General features: G+C 45.1%; 1 protein-coding gene across 2 annotated transcripts in view; it reads left to right on the forward strand.

Moving 5' to 3' along the window:
* Window positions 1-20,867: 20,867 nt before the first annotated feature.
* Window positions 20,868-26,717, forward strand: part of RB1 (RB transcriptional corepressor 1) — a 114,306-nt gene continuing 108,456 nt past the window's right edge. For both annotated transcript variants that reach the window (XM_019529938.1, XM_019529939.1), the window contains exons 1-2: window positions 20,868-21,044; window positions 23,185-23,302. In XM_019529938.1, coding sequence (XP_019385483.1) covers window positions 20,938-21,044; window positions 23,185-23,302 — 225 coding nt within the window. In that variant the 5' untranslated portion in view covers window positions 20,868-20,937. The remainder of the gene's footprint in view (window positions 21,045-23,184; window positions 23,303-26,717) is intronic.

Consider the following 26,717-nt stretch of genomic DNA (forward strand, 5'->3'; position numbering starts at 1 on the left):
GCATTAGCTGAGAATTTGCATTTTCCTTCAGTATTCAAAAAAGTTTCTCAAATTTTCTTGTTCGCAGGTAGATGATTCTTTTTTAAGCAAATTCCATAAATGTCCAATAAATTTCCAAGTAAGTATCTTTTCTTTTTCTTTTCCCTGAAAACACTGACTTGATATGGCAATTTTTCCTTTACTAAAAACTTAACAAACTTTTTTGAACTACTCAGTGATTTTAGGGGTGTCCCTTCTTTTGCAACTATAATTCTTGCAGCTATTAAAAGATGAGTAATTAATTTCTTTATGATTCTTATGTTGCAGAGTTTTGAGGGAGGTTCAGTGGGAACTCTAAGGGGTTATCTGATAGTTGGCATCCTGTTGTTTTCCTCACCATGTATACAACCTTCTTTCAGAGTAGTTTAATTTGGGACATGTCCACCATAGAATCCTCCTGACTTACCGTACTTCCTCCCTTCAAATTTGTGTACCATAATTATGTTTAAGTTTATGTGGGGTGAGATATCATTGATAGAGGATTTTAAAATAATTTTCTTTTATTATCGTGCAGATGGATGTGTGAGGACCATTGTTTCAGATGGTCTCCCATTCTTCATTAATTTCTGATCCAATGTCATTAGCACACTTTGTCATAAACAGTGTTTTTCTTCCTATATGGCTATTTAAAATTGCTTTATATAACACAGATAATAGGCCTGTGGGGTTCATAGTTGTGACCAATATTCCTCAAATTCTTTCAGATTTCTAGTGATGTTTACCTTTCTTTGGGAATGTGTTGAAAGGTGTCTCATTTGCAGGTATTGGAAAAATGGGATTAAAATATCACCTGTATTATGCTGTTTCTTCAAAAAATCTAAATGTTTTCTCTGAATAATTGTCCAAAATGTTTTATAGCAGTATGTTCTCAGATATTAAAGCTCCCTAATAAATTATTATGATTCCCCTTCAAATCTGTGGGGGGGGGGTTTACACAAAACAAGAGTGTACATTGCACAAGAGTACAGGGAAGACCTAAAGCAGCTGTAATGTCTCACAGCTAACTTTGCAATAAATAAGCAAAGCACCCCTTCTGTTACGTTTTCTTAAGCCCCTGTCATGACTATTTATAACGTTGTTTATTAATTTAGACATTTCTATAATTACAAGGCATATTCCATATTCAAAATCAGACTGTTTCAGTCCATGCACAAATGTGCAACTGTGCTGGCATGTTTGGGGCCTAGCAAGGTTTAAGTGCTTTGTGATGACTGAGTTGGTAAAGTTAGATAAGCCCTTCTTCATGTTTGCAACTCTAATAAGATACAAACACAGACTCTCTACTGAAAAGGCTATGATAATTTTTCCTTAGGTAAATACATCTCAGGCAAGGACAGCCCTAAGGAATTAGTACTTTTGACATGTTAAAATAGTGTTTTTATGTGCGAGTGTAATAGGAGTATAGGACAGTAGGGCTGGAAGGGAGTATGTGAAGTCATTTAGTCCAGCTTCTTGCTCAAGACAGGATCATCCTTGAAAACCATCCCAGTCTAGCATCTTCTCTAACCTGCTTTTGAAAATTTCCTGGGATGGAGATTCCACAATTCAATATCTTGTATCTATTTCATTCAAATTTAAATTTTTGAATTCCAAAAACAAAGACCCAAGCTTTCCCACTTGGGATTTCCCAGTTCAGCACCTATGGCTACATCCTCAGTTGGCATAAATTGACAAAGCTCCAGTTAAGTTAGTGGCAACACAATGATTGAGTGTGGTGATTTATGAGTTCATGATTAAACATCTGCAGTAGCCTGTTTCCCTTCCCAAGATTGCTGGTAGAATCAATGGAAGCTCTAGTTTTCCATTGTCTTGAATCACCCAAATAAAAGTGACTTGATTTTTCAAATGCCAATTTGCTGGCCTAACTGAGAACCTGAGAGCAGTGTTGGATGTGCACCAAGATGTGACTATAAGACTTTTTTTTAATGTGCGCAGAATGAGAGCTTAGGAGAAGTGTGTTTACGGAGTATAGGCTGAGAGCTATGGGACTCTTCAGCCTGGAAAAGCGCAGGCTCAGGGGTGATCTGATGGCCACCTATAAGTTTATCAGGGGTGTCCACCGGGATCTGGGGGAACGTTTGTTCACCAGAGCGCCCCAAGGGACAACAAGGGCAAACATTTTTATAAACTCCTGCAAGACTGTTTCAGGCTGGACATGAAGAATTTCTTTACTGTCCGAGCCCCCAAGGTCTGGAATAGCTTGCCATCGGAGGTGGTTCAAGCACCTACTTTGAACGCCTTCAAGAGAGAATTAGATGCTAATCTTGCTGGGATCCTATGACCCCAGCTGACTTTCTGCTCCTGGGGCAGGGGGCTGGACTTGATCTCCTGAGGTCCCTTCCAGCCCTAATGTCTATGAAATCTATGGCTGCTTAGCATCACCTGGCATGTTATAAATGTGTTTTGCATGTCTGTCTAAACATTTAAGTTTGACATTTCTTAACTTAAGTAGTAACCGTCCCAGGCTGCAAGAGGCAGATGCGACCCAACATTGTCATCACCGACGAAGAGACCAAGAAGGTCATGATCGTGGACATCACCATCCCCCTTTGAGAATCGGCTACAAGCCTTCACCGACGCCCAGACTTGCAAGTGGGAGAAGTACACCCTGCTGGCTGACACCCTGAGGGGCCGAGGCTACAACGCGACAGTCGACGCGCTCGTCGTGGGAACGCTCGGAGCCTGGGACCCCAGCAAGGAGAGCCTCCTGTATGCCTGCCGCGTCTCCTGCTGCTACGCCAAGCTGATGCGCTGCCTCACAGTGTCTGATGCCATCTGTTGGTCCTGCGACATCTACGTGGAACACATCACGGGCCACCGCCAGTACTCTGACCCCACCAGACAAGCCCCCGCTAGACCAGACGCGGAGGGGATCACCTGAACTGCCACCTCCCCCTCCACTCCAGACGGACCCTCCCTTCACTCCGAGAGGATTCTTTGACCACGGGTGACCCCGCTCCACCCTAAGAGGACCCTTGCGATGAGACTCTATGTGGACTGAGGCACTTCCTCCACCATTGCAGACCATTGTAACGGGTTTGTGTGTATCTCCTTTCTCTCTCAGCGTTGTGAACCCCCCCCATCCCCCACTCCTGGGCTTAGTTGGCTAACACTGTATCTCCTGTAACCTAGTTGTGTTCCCTTCCTCACCCCCCCACCCCCCTATTGTTAGTCCCTTGCTCGGGTGCTCTGTATTTCCCTATCAGCTTTGTCATCTTTTTTCTGGATTCCCAATCCTAAACATTTACTAATAAAAGTCAATCTGTTTCCCCTTACAAACTGCTGTCTGGAGGGTGAGTGCTATTAAAAATGGGGCATCCCACACAAAACACAAGAAAAGCTTCCCAAAAAATACATTTTTGAGCTCCTGAGCCTGGGAGCTAGTCTTAACCACTAAATTTTGGACACTGATACATCAGAAAAGTAGAGAGATTTAAAAAAAACAAAAAAAAATAAAAGTATGCAGTTATTCAGCTCTGTTTATTTTGATTTTAATATGCAGTAACATCATAGGGTCTGTATTTTTGCTTTACACTAGTGCAAAGTCTTTTAACAAAACTAAACTCTTCATTTCTATTATTTGAAATTATTATTTTTTTTCTTAATGCAATGGGAGTATATCTTACTGGATTCAGAACAGCTTCCTAGTGTTATACACAGCCTGTTGTCCAGCTTCCTGTTGTGATTACCTTTGATTGGGACAAAGTAGTTTGCTTTAGAGGAAGGTTCTTCTGTAATTTTTTTTTATTGTAAATTTGGCTTATCTGACAGTCTATTCTTAGTCTGGAGAAAGGGTTGTTTGTTTGTTTTTTTAAAAGCCACATTTATTTAGATTTCTTTTTGAGGTTAAGGCAAACATGAAAATCAATAAGAATCTGTTCCTAGTTACAGATTTAATTTGTTCTATATACCTATGTTGCTAACACCTTTCTCTTGCTTGAGTCCTCACAGAGGATAGTGTGTGCTGAGTTGGTGCTTGATGCCTAGTGTCTCAACTACGTGCCTGACTCATGATGTGTTGTCATTCATCATCATCATCATCATCTTGTGGAAAGCATCAAATTGTTCTGGTGCTGAAGGTCTACTGTGATGGCCAAAGCCTAGAGGGGTCCTGACCGTGGCTAATTCTCAGCTCTTACTTAAATTAATTCTCCTAATTATTGACTCTAGTATGCGAAGAGAAATCATTTCCCAGTGTTGCTACAATATACTCATGGGTTTCCCTTGTGGTGGAGGAGGGGGCAAGGTTAAACCTTTCTTACAGAGATGCTTTTGATGATCACTGCTCTGATTTCACTCTTCCTCATTTTTTGAAATCAGTGTCTGACTTGCTTTGACACAATTCTGTACAAATTTTGCACAAAAAAAGGCTGCTAGGAAAGAAACCCATCAGAATATTACTACTGATTTCTGAAAAATGTTGGGCCTTACCATATTGAATAGCTCAGGCTAGATATTTTCTGAAGACTCTTCTTTTTGCTACACTTGGGTACAATTTATTTATTAAATTAAAGAAACCTGAAAAAAGTACGTCGGTTAAAACAATAAGAACATACAGGGGAGCGTAATTTTGTGTTTACAACTAAGGGCGAATACATTACAGGAAATGGCTAATAGTTCGTTCTTAGGGTGTTACATTTTTCACATGATAAGGCCCCTATAACAAATATTCAGGCTGCAGAGTAATTCTAAAATGGCCAATCACACAAACATGTAACCCTTGTATGATGAGATAGCAGATGAAGGTACTCTGGGGCAGAGCTCCTTAGCAAAGGTATATACAGATTCACAATGGGGGTTAACTTTGGGTGATTCTGCTTGCATTCCAGAGCTTGTCATTTCTCCCTAACCCAGCCAGGCCAGCCCTGCCCCTGAACTATCAGTGACAGCTTCTCATCCCAGTCTCACCACATCCCTCCAGCCAGCTGAGAGCCACAGCCTGGCTAAGGAAGGGAAAAGGGATGGTGTCCTCACAGTGCCCCCAGGATGGGACCTGGCAGCCTAGCCAGGCATGCTTTATGGCAGGGGTGGGCAAAATCTGGCCCACAGGCCAGATGCAGCCGACGAGGCCATTCTATCCAGTGCATGGGGCACCTAAAATTTTTTTTGAAAATTAATTTATGCTTGGTTCCTGTTAAAGATGACAGGAACCAGGGGCAGTAGGACCCAGGGGAAGCCTGGTAGCTCCTGCAACAGCAGGGCCTGCCCAGCTCCGCCCCCCAGCTGGAAGCCCCAGCAGGGGCTTCTGGCTTAGGACCGTGTGGCTGCCCCACACCAGAACCACAGGTAAGGGAGGGTGGGGGAAGGGGCTGGTGCTGAGCATGGGGAAAAGCAGTCCCTCTTCCGCTCCATGGCTTGTGCTCCCTGCTGCAGCTGTTGGCAGCCCGTGGGGCTGTCCGAAGCAGGCACAGGCAGCCCCATGCTGGCTGTGAGTAGCTGCAGCATGGGGCACCGGGCACGGGGTGGGTGTGGGGCTGCTTTTCCCCATCGTGCTCGTGACCAGCTTGTATTCCGGCCGGCTCCAGGTTTGCCCGTCAGGACAGCAGCTGCGGTCCCCCCCCACTTGCCGCACTGGGTGGGGTTTGCTGCTGCCCACCCAGAGCTTGTGCTACAGTAGGCTGTGGTCAGGCTGCCATTGCCTCCTCTGGACTGCCCAGCACACAAGCTCCGGGCGGGCAGCAGCAAACACTGCCCAGTGTGACAAGCGGGGGTGCCACAGCTGCTGCTGCCATACACAATCCCAATGGGCAAGCCCAGAGCCAATGTGGGGCCGAGGCTGGCAGCGGAGCCAGGTTGCAAGCTGGTGCTGAGTGCGGGGGGTGGGGGGGGGAAGCAGCCCCTCACCCGCCCTGTGGCTGGCACCCCACACTGCAGCCACTCGCAGCCTGCGTGGGGCTGCCTGTGCCTGCTCAGGACAGCCGAACGTGGGCTGTGAGCGGCTGCAGCAGGGAGCATGGGCCCTGGATGGAGAAGGGGCCACTCTTCCCCACACATTCAGCATCAGCTCCTTCCCTGCCATGGAGCAGTGGGTTGGGGCTGTGTGCTGCCCCCTGCCTGTACCACAGGGCTGGGGGGGCATGGGAAGTGAGCAGGCATAGGAGCACAGGGCCAGTGCCAGCAGGGCCCAGGGCAGACGTTCAGGGTCTCAGCTAGCAGGGGCTCTGTGGAGCTGGGCCACCAGCCTCCACTCTGCTGGTCCAGCCCAGCCCAGCTCCACAGACCCCTGCCAGCCTGTACCCTGCTCTGGGGCCCACCGGTGCTGGCCCTGGGACATTGGTCCCCAGATGGTGACCAGGGGGTGGGGCACCTGTCAAGGGGCGTGGCTACCCATGTGGCCTTTGACAGCTTGCCCAAACTAAGTAAGCAGCCCTCCACCCAAAATAATTGCCTGCCCCTGCTCTATGGGGAGGGGGCTCTTCTTCCTCCTTGCTCCTCTGGGACTGGAGGAGTGATCAGCCCTGTCAGGTGCACTGTGGGGGGAGGGGTCTCTCCCAGGGTTTGAATTACACTCCAACTCTTGGAGGGGGTCTGCAACAATGGCTGCTGGAAGGAGTTGCCACCACCGCTGCCACTGCCTGAGCTGCTTAGAAAGGTGCAGGGCAGGCTAGGGGCTCTCATCTCTTATGAGGGGGCCTCATCTCATGGGAGGGCTCTGCCCCTCCGATCCTCACTCCTGTATTTCAGACCCTGGTCTTACCTGCTGCTTGTTCATTTGGGACTGCGAAAGCAAGCAGAGGGGATGGCCCACCCTTTACAACTTGCCCAGCTAGGCTGCTGGCTCCCTTGGTCCTGAGGGCGCTCTGGGTATAGACACCATCCTCCCAGGTAGGCAAGCTCTTTACCGATGACTAACTCCTTTGGCTGTTCTCCTAAGTGTCCAGCAGCCCCCAGAGCTGATGTTCAACAGCACCCCCTGCCTCATTCCTTAGCCAGTGCAGGGAGGCTCTGAGCCCCCTTCCTCTCCTGCTGTTCTGTTTGATCATTCTGTAACTTTTAGCACTTTTTGTAAAGTGTAAAAAGTTACAGCCTGATCGCAAGTGTCTTGCTGCATGTCTGTACACACCTTTAGAATCATGTTTGGTATGGGAGTCAGGTTGAAATATGTCTCCCATCAAATTATGCATACTGTTGACATTTTCCACAAGGGAAACATCATCTTTGTTGTGCCTCATTGTGTTGGTGCCATCTCTTACCATCATGTTTTGAAGATGCAAATTTGTGAGACTCTTTATGTCAATGTCACTTTAAATAGAACTATCGGTGTATGAGGCCTCTGATCAAATATACTTTAAAAAGGTATATTAGAAACAACTGTTATTGTTTGTTAAGCATGAATATGAATGTTATGCTTTATAGAGCAAAACATAAATGCAATGAAATAACGATCTATCCAGCCCCGAGTTGTTGTGTGTGATTTACTTCGTCAGTGTTAGAACAAATTGACACTGAAATGGATGGAACTTATGTGGAGGGCTAAGTCACCAGCCACTGTATTTCCAGGTTGGTGCCTGCAGATTTCTGAGGGGTGGGATGAAAACAGGCAGGGTGAGTAATGCCTGGCAGATCACAAGGGGGCATCAGTAGCTAATTCTGTCATTGTGTGGAACAGTGTTTTGCAATCCTCATTAGACTCCAGGAACCCCTCAGAAAATGCCAGCTCTTAGTTTTGACTTAATTTTTAACTACATACAAGTAATAGAGTAGTTCTTCTGTTACAAAGAACTTTTAAAACTTCCTGATATGCTGTGGTCTTTTAAACTAAGGATTCCTATTTGAAATCTCTGGGTTTATCATGCAAATAATGTTTGTGCACCTAGCAGTGCTAACACTGTGTGGTGACATGGCACCTGTGAAAACATTTCCAGGCATCCCAGGGTGCCATGATACCTTGTTGAGAATCACTGGTATAGAATAGAGGTGCCCAATCTTTTTGAACTGGATAGGTTGTACCAGGTCTCTGTGGGCTCTATGTCCGCCTTAGCTTTCCTGACAGCCCCCCCTACAGGCCCGAGCAGAGGAGGTATACTCCTCTTTGGAGATGCACCCAGTGGAAGGGGGGTGCTATGCCACCTTTTTGGTAAGCAGGCATTCCCAGATGCCCTTGGTGAGCCAGGGGGGCTTTCAGGCACTCTTGTCCCCCTTGCTTCTTGTTGGGATGGACACCCCTTGGGCCCTGAGTATCATTTCCTTAAGGAACAACCACTCATCCTGGACACTGAGTTCCCCTGCCCTCAAGGACCCCAGTGCCTCTCCCACTAGTCTCCTCAACTTGTTGAAGTTGGCCCTCCTAAAGTCTAGCTGCAGGCCCTTGACAACCTGCACTGGATGTTGAATTCTAGCAAGCAATGATTGCTATCGCCCAGATGGTCAAGAACCTGGAGGCCCCTTACCAGGTCATTGCCTGTGGCCAGGACCAGGTCCAACAGGGCGTTTCCTCTGGTGGGACTATGCACCTCCTGAATTAAATGGAGGTCCTGTATCTCAGCCAGGAACCTCCTGGAACAGTCCGTCCTGGCCGACTGTTCCTCCCAGCAGATATCAGGGTAATTAAAATCACTCATGAAAACTACATCCCTTGCCTTAAGTGACTCTGCAAGCTGGCCCGAAAATTCCTGGTCCAGCTCCTCCCCTTGGTTGAGGGGTCTGTAGTAGACCCCCACCGTCAATCGCTCTCCTCACGGCCCCCTTGAATCTTGACCCCGAGCACTTCAGCCTGCCCTTCCTCTGACCCCATTCTGCTGGCAGGGGATGTGTAGTGCTCCGTGACATAGAGCACCACACCCCCACCTTTTCTTCCTTCTCTATCCCGCCTGTAAAGCCTATAGCCCCTAATGCTAACTGCCCAGTCATGGGATGAATCCCACCATGTTTCTGTTAGCCCTATGACATCTGGGTTTAAACTAGCTATTCTGAGGTCGAGTTCCTCCTGTTTATTCCCCATACTGCGAGCATTGGTATATAGGCATTTAAGGCTTTGCAAGACTGTGTGCCACCCCCCCCGATTAGGGAGACTATCTGGACCCCTATTCCTTACCTCAGCACTCCTTGCCTTTGACACCTGTCTTGCTCGGGCGGCGTCTCCTTGTCCTCCTGCAGCCCCCTCTCCCAGCGAGGCTAGTTTAAAGCTCGCCATACGAGATCGGCCAACCTGGAAGAGAAGACACGCTTGCCTTTAGGTGAAAGATGAAGCCCATCCCACCCCAGCAAGTCCCCCACCCGAAAGCATGGGTCATTGTCAAGGAACCCAAAGCCTGCCTGGTGGCACCAGCTGTGTAAGTGCCGGCTGACCACCCAATGCAGGCCTCATGTTGCCGTCCCCACCTACTCACCAGAAGAAGAGAGGAAAATACCACCGGTGCCCCCGTCTCCTTCAGCTTGTCTCCCAGAGCCTTGAAATCCTTCATAATGCGGTCAGAGTTGCCCCTGGCTGCGTTGTTCATACCCACATGGATGACAATCATGGGGTACTGGTTTGCTGGTCAGATGTAGGCTGGGATCCTTTCCGTGATGTCCCTGACCTGAGCCCCAGGCATGAAGCAGAACTATCGTAGGATGGAGTCTCCGATGACGAGGACCCGGTGTTTCTTCCTCCTGGTGTTCTCTCTCCGCCCATTCCCTGTTGTGTGGGGAGTGGCATTGTCCCCGCCAGAGGCAATTCCACTGTTCTCCTCCATCACGGCTGCCAGAGCATCAAACCTGTTCCCCAGCTGAACCTGAGGATCTTCCACTGCTCTAGGCCTAGTAGCTCTGGATTTGGGCACCTTCTTCCACTCCTGCATTGGATGTGTCTCCTGTGGGGGCTGTACAGTGGGCGTCCGGGCCTGCAGAGAACAGAAATAGGCATCAATTTTGTCCTCTGCATCCCTGATCCCCCTCGGCCTGCTCGCCGCAGCCTGGAGCTCGCTTACCTGCTCCTCCAGGGCCCTAAGTCCTGCACAGGAGGGACAGGCAAGGAGACCCCCAGACCCCACCGAGCCCCCTCCACAGACAGGGGGGGCAAGGGGCCACTGACCCCACAGTGAGCTCCATCTGGGTGGAGGCCTTAGAAGAGCCCACAGTAGGCGGCAGCAAGTAATTGCAAGTAATCCTTTAGTGATCCATTAATCCTCTAGTGAGTAATCCTCTAGCAATCCATTAATTTACAGCTCAATCCTGGAACTTTAATTCTGGCAAAAATACTTGATCGGATGTTGTTGTAAGGGGCCCTGTACTAAATGCGCGTGAAATTATGGTCCCCAACTTGAGATCCAACAATCTAACTCTAATCTTGCAATCTGACCCTTACAAATGAACCCTTAGCTCCTCATGGGATCCTATTTAGTCCATATGGGTTTTCTTGGGTACAGAATCGTTGTCTTAGAAAACAAACACCATCTGAAAGAGGTGAGAAATGTTACAATCAAATATGGATACAAAATTGTGCGCTTATTTGCAAACTCTTTTCAAAGTGTAGATGGAGTGCAGATTAACCCTACTTATCCCATTCTCTCTCACTTGGCCTCATTGCTAAGATTGTCAGAGATGGGAGGCAAATTTCAAGGTAGGTTACCAAGGATACTTACAACAACTAAGCAATTACCCTATCAATCATATTTCCAGCCTGTGATACATTGCCTCATGAGAACTGTAGTCTGAAGGGCTAAATGCTACCATTTTTCTCTAAAACCAACATCTTTGGCTGAGTTATATTTCCTATGATCCAATACAATCTCCTATGACTGAATGCCAGGGTGCATTATAAGAGTCACAGAGTTCCTTCAAATTTAGTTTCCATGAACAAATCTTAGCTTTTCACATTGCAATCTTAGAAAGAAACTTGAAAGCTAGTACAGATCAGTACAGACAAGTAAGATAGAGGAAACTTTACTTAAGTGATTTGGCCATGAAAAGGTGTTTTATGCATGACTTAGTTTTATTTTGTGTTCGGTGTTTTCTGTGTTGTGTTTATATCCAAATTACTAGAATCACTGAAACAAAGATCAGGAAGCTGAAATTATTTATTGCTTCAGGGTACGAACACCACATCTATCATGTAAAGGCCTTGTGTTATGGTATTACTTAGAAAAATAAGAGGATGCAAAATATTAAGACATTTATTCTATGTAGAAAAGTAACAAAAGTAGAAGCAGGCAATAGAACACTGTCAATTGTGTTACAATCTCTTCTGTTGTGTTTCTCCTTCAGATTGTTTCCTGCAGAAATTGAACAACATCCAAAAGAATCCAGTCTCATTCTTGCAGAAACAACGCTTCCTTAGGTCAAATGAAACCAAAATTTGATCTTAAATGGATCCTTCCTAATTATCATTACCCAGGCAGTGTATTGACAGTAAATGAGACTTCTTATTTAAGTAAAGGTGACTCTTACTTGATTTCTTTCAAAGGCTCTTTCAAAGTGAGGTGTTCATAGGATCATAGAAACTAAGGGCTGGAAGGGACCTTGAAAGATCATTGAGTTCAACCCCCTTGCTCTGGGCAGGAATACTGCTGAGATCAAATGTTCCCAGCAAGGTTTCTCTCCAGTTTCCCCCTGAAGACTTCCAAGTTTGAGGACTGCACCACCTCTTTGGGAAGTCTATTCCAGATTCTGGTCACCCTTACCATAAAGAAGTTCTTCCTTACATCCAATCTGAAACCATTGTTTAACAGTTTATGGCCATTCCTCCTTGTCCTCCCCTGGGGCACCCTAGTGAACAGTTTTTCTCCCAGCTCCTGATAGTCACCCCTTATATACTTATACATGGCCACCAAGTCACCTCTCAGTCTTCTCTTTCCCAGGCTGAACAGTCCCAGATCCTGTACTCTTTCCTCATAGGATTTGTCCTCCAGACCCGTAATCATTCTTGTGGCCCTTCTCTGGACCTCCACATCTTTTTTGAAGCGTGGTGCCCAGAACTGGGCATAGTACTTTAGCTGGGGTCTCACCAACACTGAGTAGAGAGGAAGTATCACTTCCTTAGCCCTGTTCATGATGCATCAGCTAATGCATCCTAGTATGCTATTAGTTCTGTTGACTACAGTGTTGTACTGGCAGCTCATGTTCATCCTCCGATCAACAATAACCCTGAGGTCCCTTTCAGCCATTGCGTTGGCCAGGACATCTCCTCTTAACCTACATTCATGTTGCTTGTTACTTCTCCCCAGATGAAGCCTTCTGCATTTATCCTTATTGAATGGTACCCAGTTCTACTCTGCCCACCTTTCTAGCTTGTACAGGTCCACTTGGATCTACATCAAATCCTCTAGCATGACCACTTTCCCCCATAACTTAGTGTCATCCACAAACTTGGCCAGCATGCTTTCCACATCCTTATCTAAATTGTTGATAAAGATGTTGAACGGCAAGGGGCCAAGAACCGAACCCTGTAACACAGCAATGGCCACCTCCTGCCAAGAGGATACAGACCCATCCATTAACGCTCTCTGGGTTCAACCCCTTAGCCAGTTCCCAACCCTCCTGACCATGGACTCTGTCAGGCCACAGTTCCCCAGTTTTTTTATCACAGCATCATGGGAGACCATACAGCCTTTTTAAAATTCAAGTATATGACATCAACCATATCTCCCATGTCTAAGCAGTTCATTACTTGATCATAAAAGGAGCTGAGGTTGGTCAGACACAACCTGCCCACAACAAAACCATCCCTCAGCATCATGCCTTCTGCAAGTCTTTCACAAATGGACTTCTTGTAAATTTTTTCTAAAATTTTACCTAGTATTCAGGTCAAACTGACTGGCCTATAGTTTCCTGGATCCTCCCTTCTCTCCCTCTTAAAGATTGCTACCACATTGGCCCTTTTCCAGTCTACTGGGACCTCTCTTGAGCACCATGAGTCTTCAAATACCTTTGCCAATGGTCCTGCAATGACTCCAACCAATTCTCTCAGCACTCTTGGGTGTAGTCCATCTGGTCCTGCCAACTTGAGGACATTCAGCCGCTCTAAGTGCTCCCTCACCAGTTCGACACTGATGATTGGTTGGCGATCGCCCCCCTCCTTCCCCACATCTGTCCAGCATCTGACCAGGTGGGTGACCACCATTTGTATGGAGGAACACTGACACAAAGTATTCATTAAAAAGTTCAGCATTTTCCTGATTCCTTTATCAGCTGTCTTGTCCCATTCTGCAAGAGCCCCACATTTCCCTTTGTTCTTCCTCCTCCTCCCTATATACCTGAAGAAGGACTTCTTATTGTCCTTGATTTCGATTGCCAACTTGATCTCGGTCGTTGTCCTTGCCTTCCTTATTTTCTCTCTACAAATATGGGCTATACTTGTGTATTCCTCCTTGGTGACTATCCCTTATTTCCACCATCTGTAAGCTTCCTTTTTCTTTTTTAAGCACTCTTGACTCATCTGGTAAGCCAAGAGGGCTTCTTGGCCCCTTTACTACCTTTCCTGCATACAGGAATGGACATTTTCTTTGCTCCAAGGATCACTCCTCTGAGGAATGACCATCCTTCTTGAATTCCCTTCCCTTCCAGTCCCTCTTCCCATAGGGTCTCTCTTATTATTTTCCTATGCTCATTAAAGTCAGCCTTCCTGAAGTCAAGCACCTTTGCCCTACTGGCTAACTTCCCTGACCTACAACAGATAGTTAATTCTATCTTCTCATGATCACTATCTTCCAGATTACCCTCAATCCCCAGATCTCCCACTGTGTTGTCTCCTTTGACTAGAACCAAATCCAACAAAGCCTTCCCCCTGGTCGGCTGGTTCACCTCCTGTACTAAATAAAATTCTTCCATGCAGGTGAAAAACCTATGTGGCCAATCAGATCTGGCTGAGCGACCTTCCAGCAGAAGTCAGGCTAAGTCTTGGTCTGGCTAAGTCTTATTATATTCAGGAAATAAAAAGGGGACTTTCATTTTCTTGTTCAAGAAAGTAATTCAAAGAACTTTCACTTTAAATTTTGCATGTTCTTTAATATACCAAATATTGGGGTCTCATACGAATGCTTATACAACATACCATAAGGGGTTAACATTATTTCTGCTAAAGGAGCTTCTGTTCTATAGAGACAGAAAATAAACAAAGGAAAGGAAGTAGTATCTCTGCTTAATAGATATTTTTCAGCACTAAGTTACTTTCTTTGGGTTATACAGGAAGCTTGTGGCAAGGCCAGGAACTGAAGTGAACCTAAATAACTTTAATCTTACTTCAATGCATTAACCACACAACCATCCATTCTTCCTTTTAATGGCTAAATTTGGTAACTAAATTTCATAAGTCCAAAACCTAAGCCCATGACTTGATTCAGTTCTCATGTAACTTATATTTTATATGAAGCACTCTTCATTAAAAATGTTGTAAAGCTAAGTATTCAAATATTAGAAAATGGCAAAATGAAGGTTGCCAATGTAATTTAATTTGTTCCTCAGCTTGTTCATATGGATTGATATAGTCAGAGACGAACCCAGCAGGGTACGGGGCCCAGGGCAAAGCAGCCTGTGTGAAGCTCCCATCCCACTTATGCTGGGGAGTAAAAGCCCTAGCACGCTGGATGTGGCAGGATGGGTGGTGGCCAGAACTTCTGGTCGAAGCAAGCAAAAAGTTATCCAACCTGCCAGGCAGGAGGATAGGCTAACTGCAGTTGCAGCCTCTCTGCCAGTTCTGCGGGCCCCCCAGAAGTACAGGGCTCAGGGTGGTTGCCACGAATCACACCCTCTAGGGATGGCCCTGGATATAGTACATGATTAGATGGTTACATGGGATCCCCTCCACCCCTCAAGAGAAACCCTTTCTCATTCAGTGTATAGAATAGAAGGCAGAGTCTTAATGTTATAAGAAGAAAAACTGTGTGTTATAATCCGTGAGTGTGGATCTGCGGGGGGAGGACAGGCTGGGGAGCTTTTCCCTTTCCAGCTCTGAGCTTGTGGAGCTGGGCGGGGAACAAACTCCTCAGCCCCCACCACCAGGGAGCTCCCAGTGCTGGTTCTGTGACCCTGGAGCCACTGCTGGGAGACCCTTCTCTGCCAGCCCAAACCTGGTGGTCATGGGGCTTGGGCTGGAAGACCTTATCTCCCAGCCTAAGCCCTATGACTGCAGGGCTCAGGTTGGGAGATAAGGGTCTCCCAGCCCCCCCACCTCCCAATCATGATGCTGGGACGGTGACTGGGAGATATGGATCTCCCAGCCCCTATTCCGCAATCTGAGAGGAGGGGGCTTGAAGATCACTGCTGCTGGAGCAGGGGGACATAGCTCCTGCATGGGCTCTTGTGGTGGAAGCTGTCCTGGCAGTAGGCAGCTTCAGGGGACAGGGAGCTATCTCCTGCCCCCTAGTGGATGGCTGACCAGCAGCAGATTTGCCAGGCATCTACACAAGTGCTACCATGCCATTACTAATGCCAAGTAAATTTGCTACTTGCATTTGCAGGTAGCAAATTTATTTGGGATTAGGGAGATTTACTATGAAATAAGCATGTGCACTTATAGACCCATGTGCTTATTTCACAGTAAACTATGCTAATTCACCGTTAACCATCTTGTGTAGACATGCCCACAGAGATGTAACAAACAGAGTTGGCACCCTGAGCAAACCTGATGGCGGCAGGGTAATGCATGGGTTCCTGTAACGAGGCCGTGGGAACCAGCAGTTTTACCTAGCCGTGAACTCCTAAATAGTCCCTGGCTGAACTGCTGCCACATACTGTGCCTGTATGAGCTGTTGCTCTTAAGGAAGCAGCAACCGGGGATTTTTTTTGAGTTTCCAGCTTGGGTAAACCATGGAGCTTTCCTAGCTGCCAATATAAGGACTCTGCAGGGGTGGAGGGCGATTCCAGCGCCCCCTCCTAACTTGATATCTAGGGTGGGTGCCCCTCTTACTTACCACTAGTTATGCTACTCCCTAACCACTAGTTTGCAAAGTTGGGCTTCCTATCACTTATTCTCCTTGTTTTAATGAACCTGATGTTCTTTCTTGCACAATGATCCAGTTTTAACAGAAAGGATAGAGGACACCCCTCATCACTTGGCTTGTGGTCTGGTAGTTAAGACTTCCTTCTGAAAGGTCAGAGCTGTGGATTTGAATTGCCCCTAAAAGATGGGGAGGATTTAGAAGCCAGGTCTCCCATTTCCTGGGCAAGAACTCTAATCATCTAACCATCATATACCAGGCAGGTACCTCACTCCCATCTCTTGTATTTTTTAATGAAAATGGCTGTGCTTTGTGCTCAACATAATGCTACTGCTGTATTAAGAAGACTCAAAGCCTGCATATCAGAATGGTTTGCTCAAGGAACTTGGGTGCTGCTTCCTCTAGTTTATAGATTTCAATGAAGCTTTGGTTAGAGCTAGATGGTGAGTTGCTTGGACTGGGGCAGTTCTGGGCAGGTGCAAAAAGCAGAACTGCAGACACCTAGGGAACATTCTGACCAATGAGGGCTTAGCAAATTTAAGGAGCAGCTCAGCTGAGTTGTTTTGTTTTTGTTTTTTTTCCTGGAATCACATTTTGGACTTCAGTTCCTAAAACAGGGCAGAGGCAGACTTTAACCACTGACGTTTGCCTTTGAATCTGACCCTTAATACCTGTCTAATTCTAAGCAAAGGATGTTCCCCTGGAGTTTAACAGATATCTCTTAGGAACTCTGTGCCAAGATAAAAAGCTTGCTCCCTAGGCAGTTATACAGAAAAGGTTAAAAGGAGGACCCAGACTTTTTGCCTGTCACATAAATGAGCTATGGTGGTACTATAAAACACTACAGCAGCTGCCCAGGGAGGCTTTGCTGGGAGAAAGAAAAGGTGTGTGTTTTTATTTGTTCAACTTGTTGACAGCTGTAAAGATCCCTAATGTCTGGAAAAAAATGTTCTGTGATGTTTTGCTTATTTCAAATTCTTTTGCATTCCTAAAGCCAGTCCTGAAAAAGGACTCCAGAATGAGCTGCAGTTTAGGATTTTAACTTGCTATCCTAAATCCCTTTAACTGCATATGATATATACTAGTGATTCTCAACCAGGGTGTTGAGACATCTGGAGGAGCTTTGGCATCATTTCAAGTGTGCTGTGGAGTGCCATGCAATATTATCACTGTTAACTGTGCAAACATGGTTCACAAGATAAACCCAGACATTTCAAATAGGATTCCATAATGTTTAAAATATTCTGACCAGCTGTGGTCTTTCTGAGTTCTTGGCAACAGGAGAATTGCTCTAGTATTTTATTTGTCCATAGTCAAAAACTGAGGGACAACTAGGAGTTGGCATTTTCTGCGGGGTGCCTCCAGTCTATCAAGAGGCACCTTGAATCTAAAAAAGTTGAGAACTATTGATATGTGCACTTCTAGACTTTTAACTATGGACAACTCTTCTAATTTGAGTAGAAAAGATTTCCTAAAAGCAAAGGTAGAGAGAAAGTGCTACAGCTTCACTGCCACAGTAATATGGAATGATTAAATAATTATTTACCTTATAACTGAAGGACTGTTTTTCCTCAAAAATAGTTTGTTCTGTACTTGATTTTCCTCCTTACAATATTGAGCATTAAAACATGTGGCTGGCTGTGGTACTTACATTTGTTAGCATTCCACATAAAATGCAAACCCCAAAGGTATTTAATTTGGTCTGTGTGCATGTGGATCTCCAAACCTAGCTGTGGCGTGTCTCACTCCTGTGATTCTTGTTGTTCTGACACTATCTTGGTGTATTTGATAATTACCAGTTCTCTGTGATGTGATTCTTTGCAAGGGACATAAATAAAAGCTGCACATAATGCTAAAAACTGCATGGCAGAAACCCTAAATATTTTAACTTAGCCTTGCTTATTGCTTTATTAAAATTTATTAGCTTATTATTACATTTTTATTACTTTTCTTTTAAGCATTTTAAATTGCGCAAGCATCTTAAAAAATCATCCCTAAAAATACAATAATTTAATTTCCATTTCTCTTTAAAAATCAATTAAACTACCTTAAATTATTGGTTTTAAAAATTCACAAATTAGCTATCTTACTACTACAACACAAAACCAAAATCAACTGTGTACTATAACTATTTTACACCAAGGTTAAAAAACTCTAAACAAGCTAAACAACTAATAATATACCACTGGTATACTACTTTCAAAGAATATTACCATCATAAACGGTGGTCCTAACTGTTATGTTACATTCTATTATCATCTTCTTTATACTAACTAAAATACTGCTAATTGTAATATGTTGTATATGATGTTAAATAAAACACATGTATTTTAAATTAAAATCACATACCTTAATTGCTTTACAATATATAGCCTTTCAAAAATTATAAAGTGATTTATTCAAAATAGAATGTTTTAAAGGATCAAAGAAGGGAATGTTATACAAATAGCATAAATACTAGCTTGATGTTAGGTAAATAACATGGAAATAGACTTTTGTACATTGCTTTTAATCTTATGTATTTCCTTGAGTTTTGCATTGCCTTAAGAAACTCCATTTTGTATTGCTCTGTAGCTTGACATAAGTGCTCGACCTTTTACTCTTTTGTATGCTGTATGGGTAAAAGTATGTTTGTGGAAAAGGAAAACAGCAGCTAGCAACTGGTTGAAGAATGCAGACAAATAAAAGACCAAAGGAGAAGAATTCACCCCAGAACAGTGAGAAAACAATGGCAATCAACCTTCAAGAAAGAACACAGTAATAACTTAGCTAAAGCCCAGAGGACTGGGTGATTTGACAAGCTATAAAAAATGGGGTGAGATGTACTGATTTTGGGTATTGTTCTGCACGTCAGCCTAAAGCTTTGGTTTGTCTGACGAGATGTATTGGCAGAAGCCCGACTCCCACTTGGATCAACTTGGCTGTCCACTAAGTTGATCTGAGCACCGATAAGACTGATAATATATACCAGCACAGAACAGAAATTGGGTATGAGTGTGGGGTGTGTGTATGTGTGTATTAAGTGCTTAATTTATAAACATAGCACTTTGCCTTATCGCCCTCATAAGGCATCACTTGTGATTTGAAGAGTTGGCAGTTTATGTAACACCTGCACTCCAGTCTTTGCCTCTTTTCCTCCCCCCACCCCCATATGCTGCTTGGGCTGCTCCCTCCTGGATGACAGCACATGGAAGCACTAGCCCTTGTCCAGCCAAGCTGCAGCTTTGGTGCTGCTCATTGACCAGGAAGGGGAAGGAGTTTCCATTGGCTCTGTGCCCAGGAGAGACCCCTCCAGCACTAGCCAGAGGCTAGCTGCACTTGAGAGCAATGGGGAAGGGAAGGAAACTGCAGAGGACAAGCGGAGGAGGAGGCAGAAGCCTGCTGTGCAATGTTGCCAGGTCTTAAATATGAAATTATCATATTGGAAGCTCAAATTATTGTATTTTCTGAAAAACTATTGTATGTTGAAAGAAGTATGCAAATACATCTTCTTCTTATTTACTTTATATTGCTCACTGTAACTCTCCAGTGAGTGAGAGAGAACTGGAAGTGTTAAAATGATCATATATTATCATACACCTGGCAATGTTGCTGCTGTGGGTCTGACTCTGGCCTCAACCTAGGCTCAGGGCCAGCGTCAGAGCTGCAGCTCTGCTACACTTTAAGGGAATATAAGAGAAGGGGCTTTCCCCTCATGTTGGGGATGTGGGGGAAGGGGAGCAGGAGAACCTCATCTCATTTTCTAGCAACTACAGGTTTCCCTCCTTGTATGTGGATTGTGTAGGTGCAAATTTGCTCTTATGCAATGACCTTTTTTATACCAAAAATTCGTTATATGTGAGGTAAATTCATGCGTATGCGATTGGTGTGCTGGAAGCCCGCAGTCAGCTGCTTTGTGCAGTGCACTAGGGGAATGACACGCACCAAAATATAGTCTCCTGTGTGGGTCTGTGTTCCTCGCTTGTTGCCTCCGACATGCATTTCTGTAGGTGCCATCCCCATTACGGTAACATTCACTCCCACCCTGTGCTTGTGTGTACTGCCTGCTGTTGGTGAGTACCAAAATTGACTAGTAAAAGTGGTAGAAATGAGTCTGGGGGTCAGTGCTGTCTAGGTCTCATATCCCTATTTGTTACATTGTAAAGTGGGTTCCCTTTATGCAAATGCAAATTTGAGTTATGTGTCATTTTACAGGAGGACATACAAAAAACTAGAACTCTGTGTTCCAAAATGATACCTTTTATTAGACCAACTGGGAAATTACAAGAAAATTGTCCTTTTCTGCAAGTTTTCGGGATCAAAGTCCCTTCACCAGGCTCTGGGAAAAGTGTATATGGTACAAGATGGTAAAATGTCCCCATGGGTAGGAAAAAAACTTAATTTTTTCACAGATGGAGCTAAAGATGGAAGGCTGTCCGTTGGGGTCCATGAGAGTGTCTTTGTGAGCTCTGTTGAGCATTTTGATGCCTTGATCAGGTAGAATTCCTTCCCTGGAGGGGTCACGTGGCAGGATGGGAGGTTTCCCGGAAGCGTATGTACAACATAAAGCGATGGGAATCTGTACAGTATGTTTATTTCTGCTTTAACCCCAGACTGCTCAAGACAGCCTGAACCCCAAGCCTGCTACCAAAGCTCCAGGTTCATTTTTGCTTGGAGAAACAGACCGCGAGGCCCCCACGTCCTAATCCCTGCGCCCGCCCGTGGCTGCAAGTAGGCACCTCGAGGCACCCCACCGGCGAGGGAATGACTGCGCTAGAGCCCGTCACCGCGACAGCTCCCTACTGGTCAGCATTGGCGGCTGCTCGGCCGAGCTCACTAGCTGCGCCGCTCGTGAGAGGCACGACGCGTTGACCGCCCGCCGCTTCCGCAGTCTTGGCCTTTCCCCCTCAGCCCCGCCCCTTTGCAGACTCCCTGGGCTCCGCGAGCCGGAAGTAACTATGACTGTGGGCGGGGCTAACTGACGTGCTTTCCCGCGGTTTCCCGGCTCGGCCGCGTAGTCTTCTCCGCGGCTCTTTAAACCGCGGCCCCAGCGGCACTGCCCGACATGGCGCCCAGGCCCCCGCGCAGGGGTGCCGCCGTCGCCCTCAGGGGGCAACGCGCTAGCCCGGACCGCGGCGCGGCCCCCTCCGAGCCCTCGCCCGCTGCCCCCAGGTGAGTCCCGCCCGCTCCGCGCTGCCGGGGGAGGGGGCTGCGTCCCCTCCGCTGCGGCGGCTCTGCCCCGGGGCTGGAAGAGGAGAAGCTGAGCGGGGGTGGGGCCGCTCGCCGCGGTGTCTCTGGGCCGCTGCTTGGAGGGCGGAGGGAATCCGGCAGGGTGCAGGAGTGCGGTGTCTCCCCAGGCTGACCCCGGTCGTGTGGGGGGAGACTTGTAGCTTTGTAGAAATTTGTAAAATAAACCAACGACCCTCCCCGCCCCCACCCCTAGACTCGAATAGGGATCTGTATGTTAAGCCACAGAGACCTGGGGCTGGAAGGGAGCTCCAGCTTCCTGCCCTGAGGTGGTGTCATCCCTGTCCGGGCTCTCTGCAGCGCTGCCCTCCGCCCTGATGCCACAGGGACCAAACACACTTGCCTGCTATGGGGGAAGCCCTGCAGCCAGTGTCCTGCTGCTGTGGGGATATGCTTGGGGTACCCATGCCCCTGCCACCCTGGAAGCCAGAAACCCCTACAGTCCGTGTCAGTCTGATCATGGGGTAAAACTCCTTCCTATCCCCAAATCTTGCAGTCAGTCTGACCCTGAGCGGAGGGGCAAGACCCTCTAGCCAGGAACCTCTGGCTTTATTCCTAGCAGGAGCCTTGGCACATCCCAATGAAAGTGCCCAGCCCTGGCTGCAGCCAACACTCAATGCCTCTGATGCAGGTTTAAAAACACCAACACATTAGTAGTGGGGACAACTAGCAAAACCCAGAAGCATAGGAAGTAGCACTCAGCCCTGGTTGGGGGGCTTGCTGAGCTCTTTGAAACAGAAGAATTGCTCTAATATTTTTCTGCATCCAAAAACCCCCAAGTGAAACTGAAGCCCTGGCATTTTCTGAAGGGGGGTGTGGCATGTGGCTAAAAAAACCCTCCTTGAGAACCACTGATTTAACCTGGCCTAGCTTGGGAGTGCATGACCTTGTGTGGGCAACAACCTGCTCTTTTCTGCAAGTCCATTTGTAGCATCTGACAAAAGATTTATTTTTTTCCCCTTGTCCCTTTTCCTTTTATATAAAATAATTTATTTCTGGCAGCCCATTTACTGCCTCAAACAAAGTGGGTTGTTGCTTGTGGCCCCTGCTACACGTTGTATATATTAAACAGTTAACTGGTAAATCTCATAATGCATTTAGGCTGGCCATACGTGGAAAATAATTCTCGTACAGTTAACTGGTTAAGCATGCAGTAAATTAAGGCCAGCCACATATGCAAAGGTATTATCACACTATAAAAAGGACTGTCCAGCTATAAACGAGCCAGTCAGTTATGAAGTTAGTACTTGAAAATGTGTAACAATAATATAGCTGATTTCTGTCCAGCTTTAATTTGAAGGGGTGACAGGACCCAATGAAAGCTCATGTCTTGTTGAATTAGTCTCTAAGGTGTCACCTTGCCCTAGCTTCTGCCTGACTTAATGTGGCTAACCACCTCTTGAGTCTGCCCTATGTCTTGTGATCTGTAGGATTTTCCTAAATTCTTGTGTGAGCAAAATATTTCTGAAATGCTAATTTTCATTTTTAAATGGCTAGTAATAAGGAATCTACCATGTTCTTTGATAAATTATTCAGTGCTTAATTAACCTTAGTGTAAAAGATTTGGGCCTTATTTCTAATCTAGATTTGTACCATCCAACTCCTCTTAACTGGAACTTGTTTTACCTTTTCCTTGCTAGACTGATTGCCAGAGGCACATGTAGGTCATGGTCAATTCACACCTTAACCCTGTTTCTGAGTTGCTTGATTTTTATTTTTTTTTTTGCTGCAGAGACTATTTTCCTTGTTCAGGCTTTTCTCTAAATCCTCTCCATCTTGCATCCTTCAGTCTAGAATCTTGATGTTAAATGATTGACAGGTTTGAGCCTTGCAGACATTTTTGCAGAATAAACAGGTTATTCACATTTCTGCATGTGTGGCAACGTTCCTAACTTTTTGTTTTGTTTTGGTAAGATGTTCTGTGAAATTAGCTGTCGATGTGACAAACAATTGTCTTGATCCACACATCTGATTTTAATACTTAATAAGCTTGTCAGACAAGTAATCCCTTATCTGGTGGCACAGACCAGCCTAATACTATTTTTATTTTCTCTTCTCTTGCTAGGCTTGAGTTTGGAGAAGCAGATTTTGTTGCACTTTGTGACATTTTAAAAGTTTCAGATGTCATAAGAACAAGTGCATGGAAGACGTATGAAAAAGTGTCATCTGTGGTTGGATCTCTAGTGAGTACTTGGGGAAAGCTAATGCTCATGATAATATTGTAGTAGTGGTACCTATTCCTTGATTCCAGGTATTATATTTATGTCTTTGCTTGGACTTGACATATTTTTACAGCCATTCTGGGAAGCAAATGATTCAAAATTAAGTCTGAGAGCTCAGTGTTGCCATATCACTTTTCTAATGAAGATTTTTATCCAAATCAAAATGTACAAATGCTGTTGTATTCATGACTCTATATAGTAAAATGCTTAGTCCCCCTTTTTCCTATATAGAAAAACTGCTTTATCTCTCTCTCTCTCTCTCTGTATATGTATGTATAAAGAGAGAGATCTATAGATATATATCTATAGATAAATAGTGCTGGTTTTAAATGCTGTCCCGACTGTCCAACTGTCCCGACTGTTTATTTTACATAAATTTATGGTACTGAGTGTATGTGTGCAACACTGTGTCTACACTGCAGCCAAAGGTATGACTGAAGCATTTGTAGGCATACCTGGGATAATTTTAAAATAGCTGTCTTAAGCATTGATAGTGGTTTAGTGATGACAGCACAAAGAACAGTACAGGATACACACCCATGTCCTCCACAGCATTTATAAATGATTTGAGTGGGGCTTGCAATCTGTGCTGAGCCCCCAGCTACTACAACTAAACTGCTATCAGTATCCAAGCTATCTAGCTCATTTAAAGTTAATTCAGGTATATCAGTAAGACCTCTAGTATCATCTCTGTAGTGTGAAAATTCCCTGAGGTCTTCCCCACACCTCCCTCTGCCCTTCTTCCCCACTCCCTAAAATTGCTGGTACCCAAAAGAATGTTCCTTGCCTTTAAGGACTTTGCAAACAATTTTTCCAACAGTCTTAGCAGTTAATTATTGCATCTCTCTGAGCAGATGGATATTGGTGCCATTTACCATAAAAGTCCTTAGATGGTGGAGCAGCAAATGCTGCTTCCAGTCAAAGTAGGATTTTCTGAAAATGCAATTTACTAATCACTAGCAGTTGCTGATGGTCAGGGGTAGAAGTTGGCACCTGCTTGGGGTGGGGGTGAAACGCTGTAATGGAGCTTAGTTGTGAGCACAGACCACTCACTGCCAACCCAAACTGCCCTTGCTCCTGCAGTCACTGCTGCATTGTAGTGGTGCAGCTTTTCTCTGCTGTGTAGGACGAGTCATGCCCCCACATCCCCACCTCATGTCAATACCACAGAAATGTTCCCCCCACCCCCAAGTTTTTTTGGCCACAACTGGCCTGTAGGCCATAGATAGCTGATCCTTTGTCTAGGGACATCTACCTGGGAGAAATGCTGGCACCTTTCCATCCCAGCAGTTGAGTATGATAATAGAGTAGGCTTCACAGCAGCTCCTGGACCTTGCTAGGGATATTTGACTAGTGTTCTTCGTTCTCTTTTTTTTTTCCCCATCACACTTCTTAAGCCCTCCCTTAATTTTTTGATTAGCTATTAGTAACTTGAAGGGAAAGCCTTCAGACTGCTCAGGACTGAAGCTGAAAAGCAAGTAAGTTCTTTTTTGCATGCTTCAAAACTTTAGCTTTCAAGAGAAAAAAGACACTTTTATTTATTTATTTTTAGCTAAATATTCTTTAGTTTAGAAGTTGAAACTCTGGTTGGCCCTCTAAAACCAAAAACTTTGAAATACTTACTAAATAAACTTTAAAAACAAAGTCTTCCAGATATGAATTAGTGCAGTGGTATTTCAGTGTCTGGATTCTAGGTGCAACAGCAGACCTGAGATAAACTTCTATCCAATCTAAAATGTTGACCAAACCTTTAAAGATGCGGTAGTTTTACCTCTTATTGCTTTCACCAGAAAACTATGGCAAACATTTGCCCATCCTTGTTGCATAGTGACAGGAATGGGTTGTAGAGAAGAAGACTTCAGATCCATTTTATGGCAGTGCAGTTTACTCCTGACTTAATTAAAACCTGATAAGATTTATTTCCTGCCTTGTTTGAGACTTCACTGATTAGGTCTTTAGAAGTGTTTTATCAGGTCTTTCTACCTGAAACCTCATCTCTTCTTTTTCATAAAATCCTAATTAGAAGGGACCTCAAGGTCCAACCCCTTGCACAGATACTGGGTGCATTTATAAACATATTTGTCTGCTCGATCTCCAGCATGTCAGAGCAGACTCAGTTAATCAGCAAAATGTATGTCAGGGCTGAGAAAATGGTGGCAGTGCGCTTTTGAATTAAAACACCTTTGATGGCATTCATGTTCAACAGTGTGCCGCTGCCATTTTCTCAGCACTGCTGTGTATTTCATCATTTATACAAATGTATGTGCTGCCGCACCGGGCACTTTTAAAAGCGCCTGGTGCTGTGGCGCAAATGTGCGCAAATGCCCAGGGTTTGCTGTTCCTAAGCCAGTATCTAAAAATTTTGCAAAATAGTTAATGGGGTCTGAAATGATTCTAGGTGATGCGATATGTTAAGTTGCCAATGGCATCAATCAACTATATAAACAAGTTAATAAGAAATTTCACATGGATGCCTTATAGGAACACACTTGTAGAAGGGATTATAATCGATGCTTGTGCAGTGAAAACTATAATTGCAAAACTTAGAACATTAAATACTGGAACCCTGTCAACTCTTATCTACTTTTTCTGTATCCTACAGCTTTTCCAAAAAGATGGCAGTTTTCCACAAATGTAGCATCTCAAAATAGTTTGACATTCTCAGTGATAGATAGCACTGTGTGTTCATCCCTTTTCCCAGACTGCTGCAAACAGTATATCATCTGTTAACAAAGAAGTAATTGAAGTAAGTGGATAACAGTGCTCCCTCTGTAGTTGGACATCTGGGAAAACACTAAGAAGTGCAAACAGAAGAGAGAGAATTTCAAGTTTGTTTAAAAAAAAAAAAAATCCAACACTTAAGAAAATTTAAAGCAGTCTGTGTCAAAAAGAGTAGTCCTGGATACACATTTCTGGCTTCTCATTCTTAACTTGTTTAGCTAAGAACATCAGTGGCTTTCTTGGCCACTTCTCAGATCCGGTGTTTTAGTTGAACTTACTACTTATTGGGACTAGAAGGAAAAATTTGGATCTTGATGAAAAAATGAAGATAGTAGGATCAGTGCAGTTTAGCTTTCACCAGGTGTCAAATTTAGGTGTTGTCGGGGAATAAAGGCCCCAAGGTCATGGTGGGCTGAGGGTTCATATACGGAACAGGCGGGATTAGCGGCGAGGAGTCTGAGTGGTATGCGGAATCGCGCGGTTTAAAAAATAGTTGAATTTTATTTACTTACACTTCTGTAGAGTAGGTAGGAAGTTTGCTTCAGTTACAGTGCTACCAAAACGAACAACAGAGGGGTCTGTTGGCCCACGGGGTTCCCGAGTGAGCCCTTGCTTTCGCCCCCGAAGGATAGGTACGACTACCCACTCGCTAGTC

Source organism: Crocodylus porosus, unplaced genomic scaffold, assembly GCF_001723895.1.
Source record: "Crocodylus porosus isolate Cpor-Errol unplaced genomic scaffold, CroPor_comp1, whole genome shotgun sequence".
Classification (NCBI taxonomy): domain Eukaryota; kingdom Metazoa; phylum Chordata; order Crocodylia; family Crocodylidae; genus Crocodylus; species Crocodylus porosus.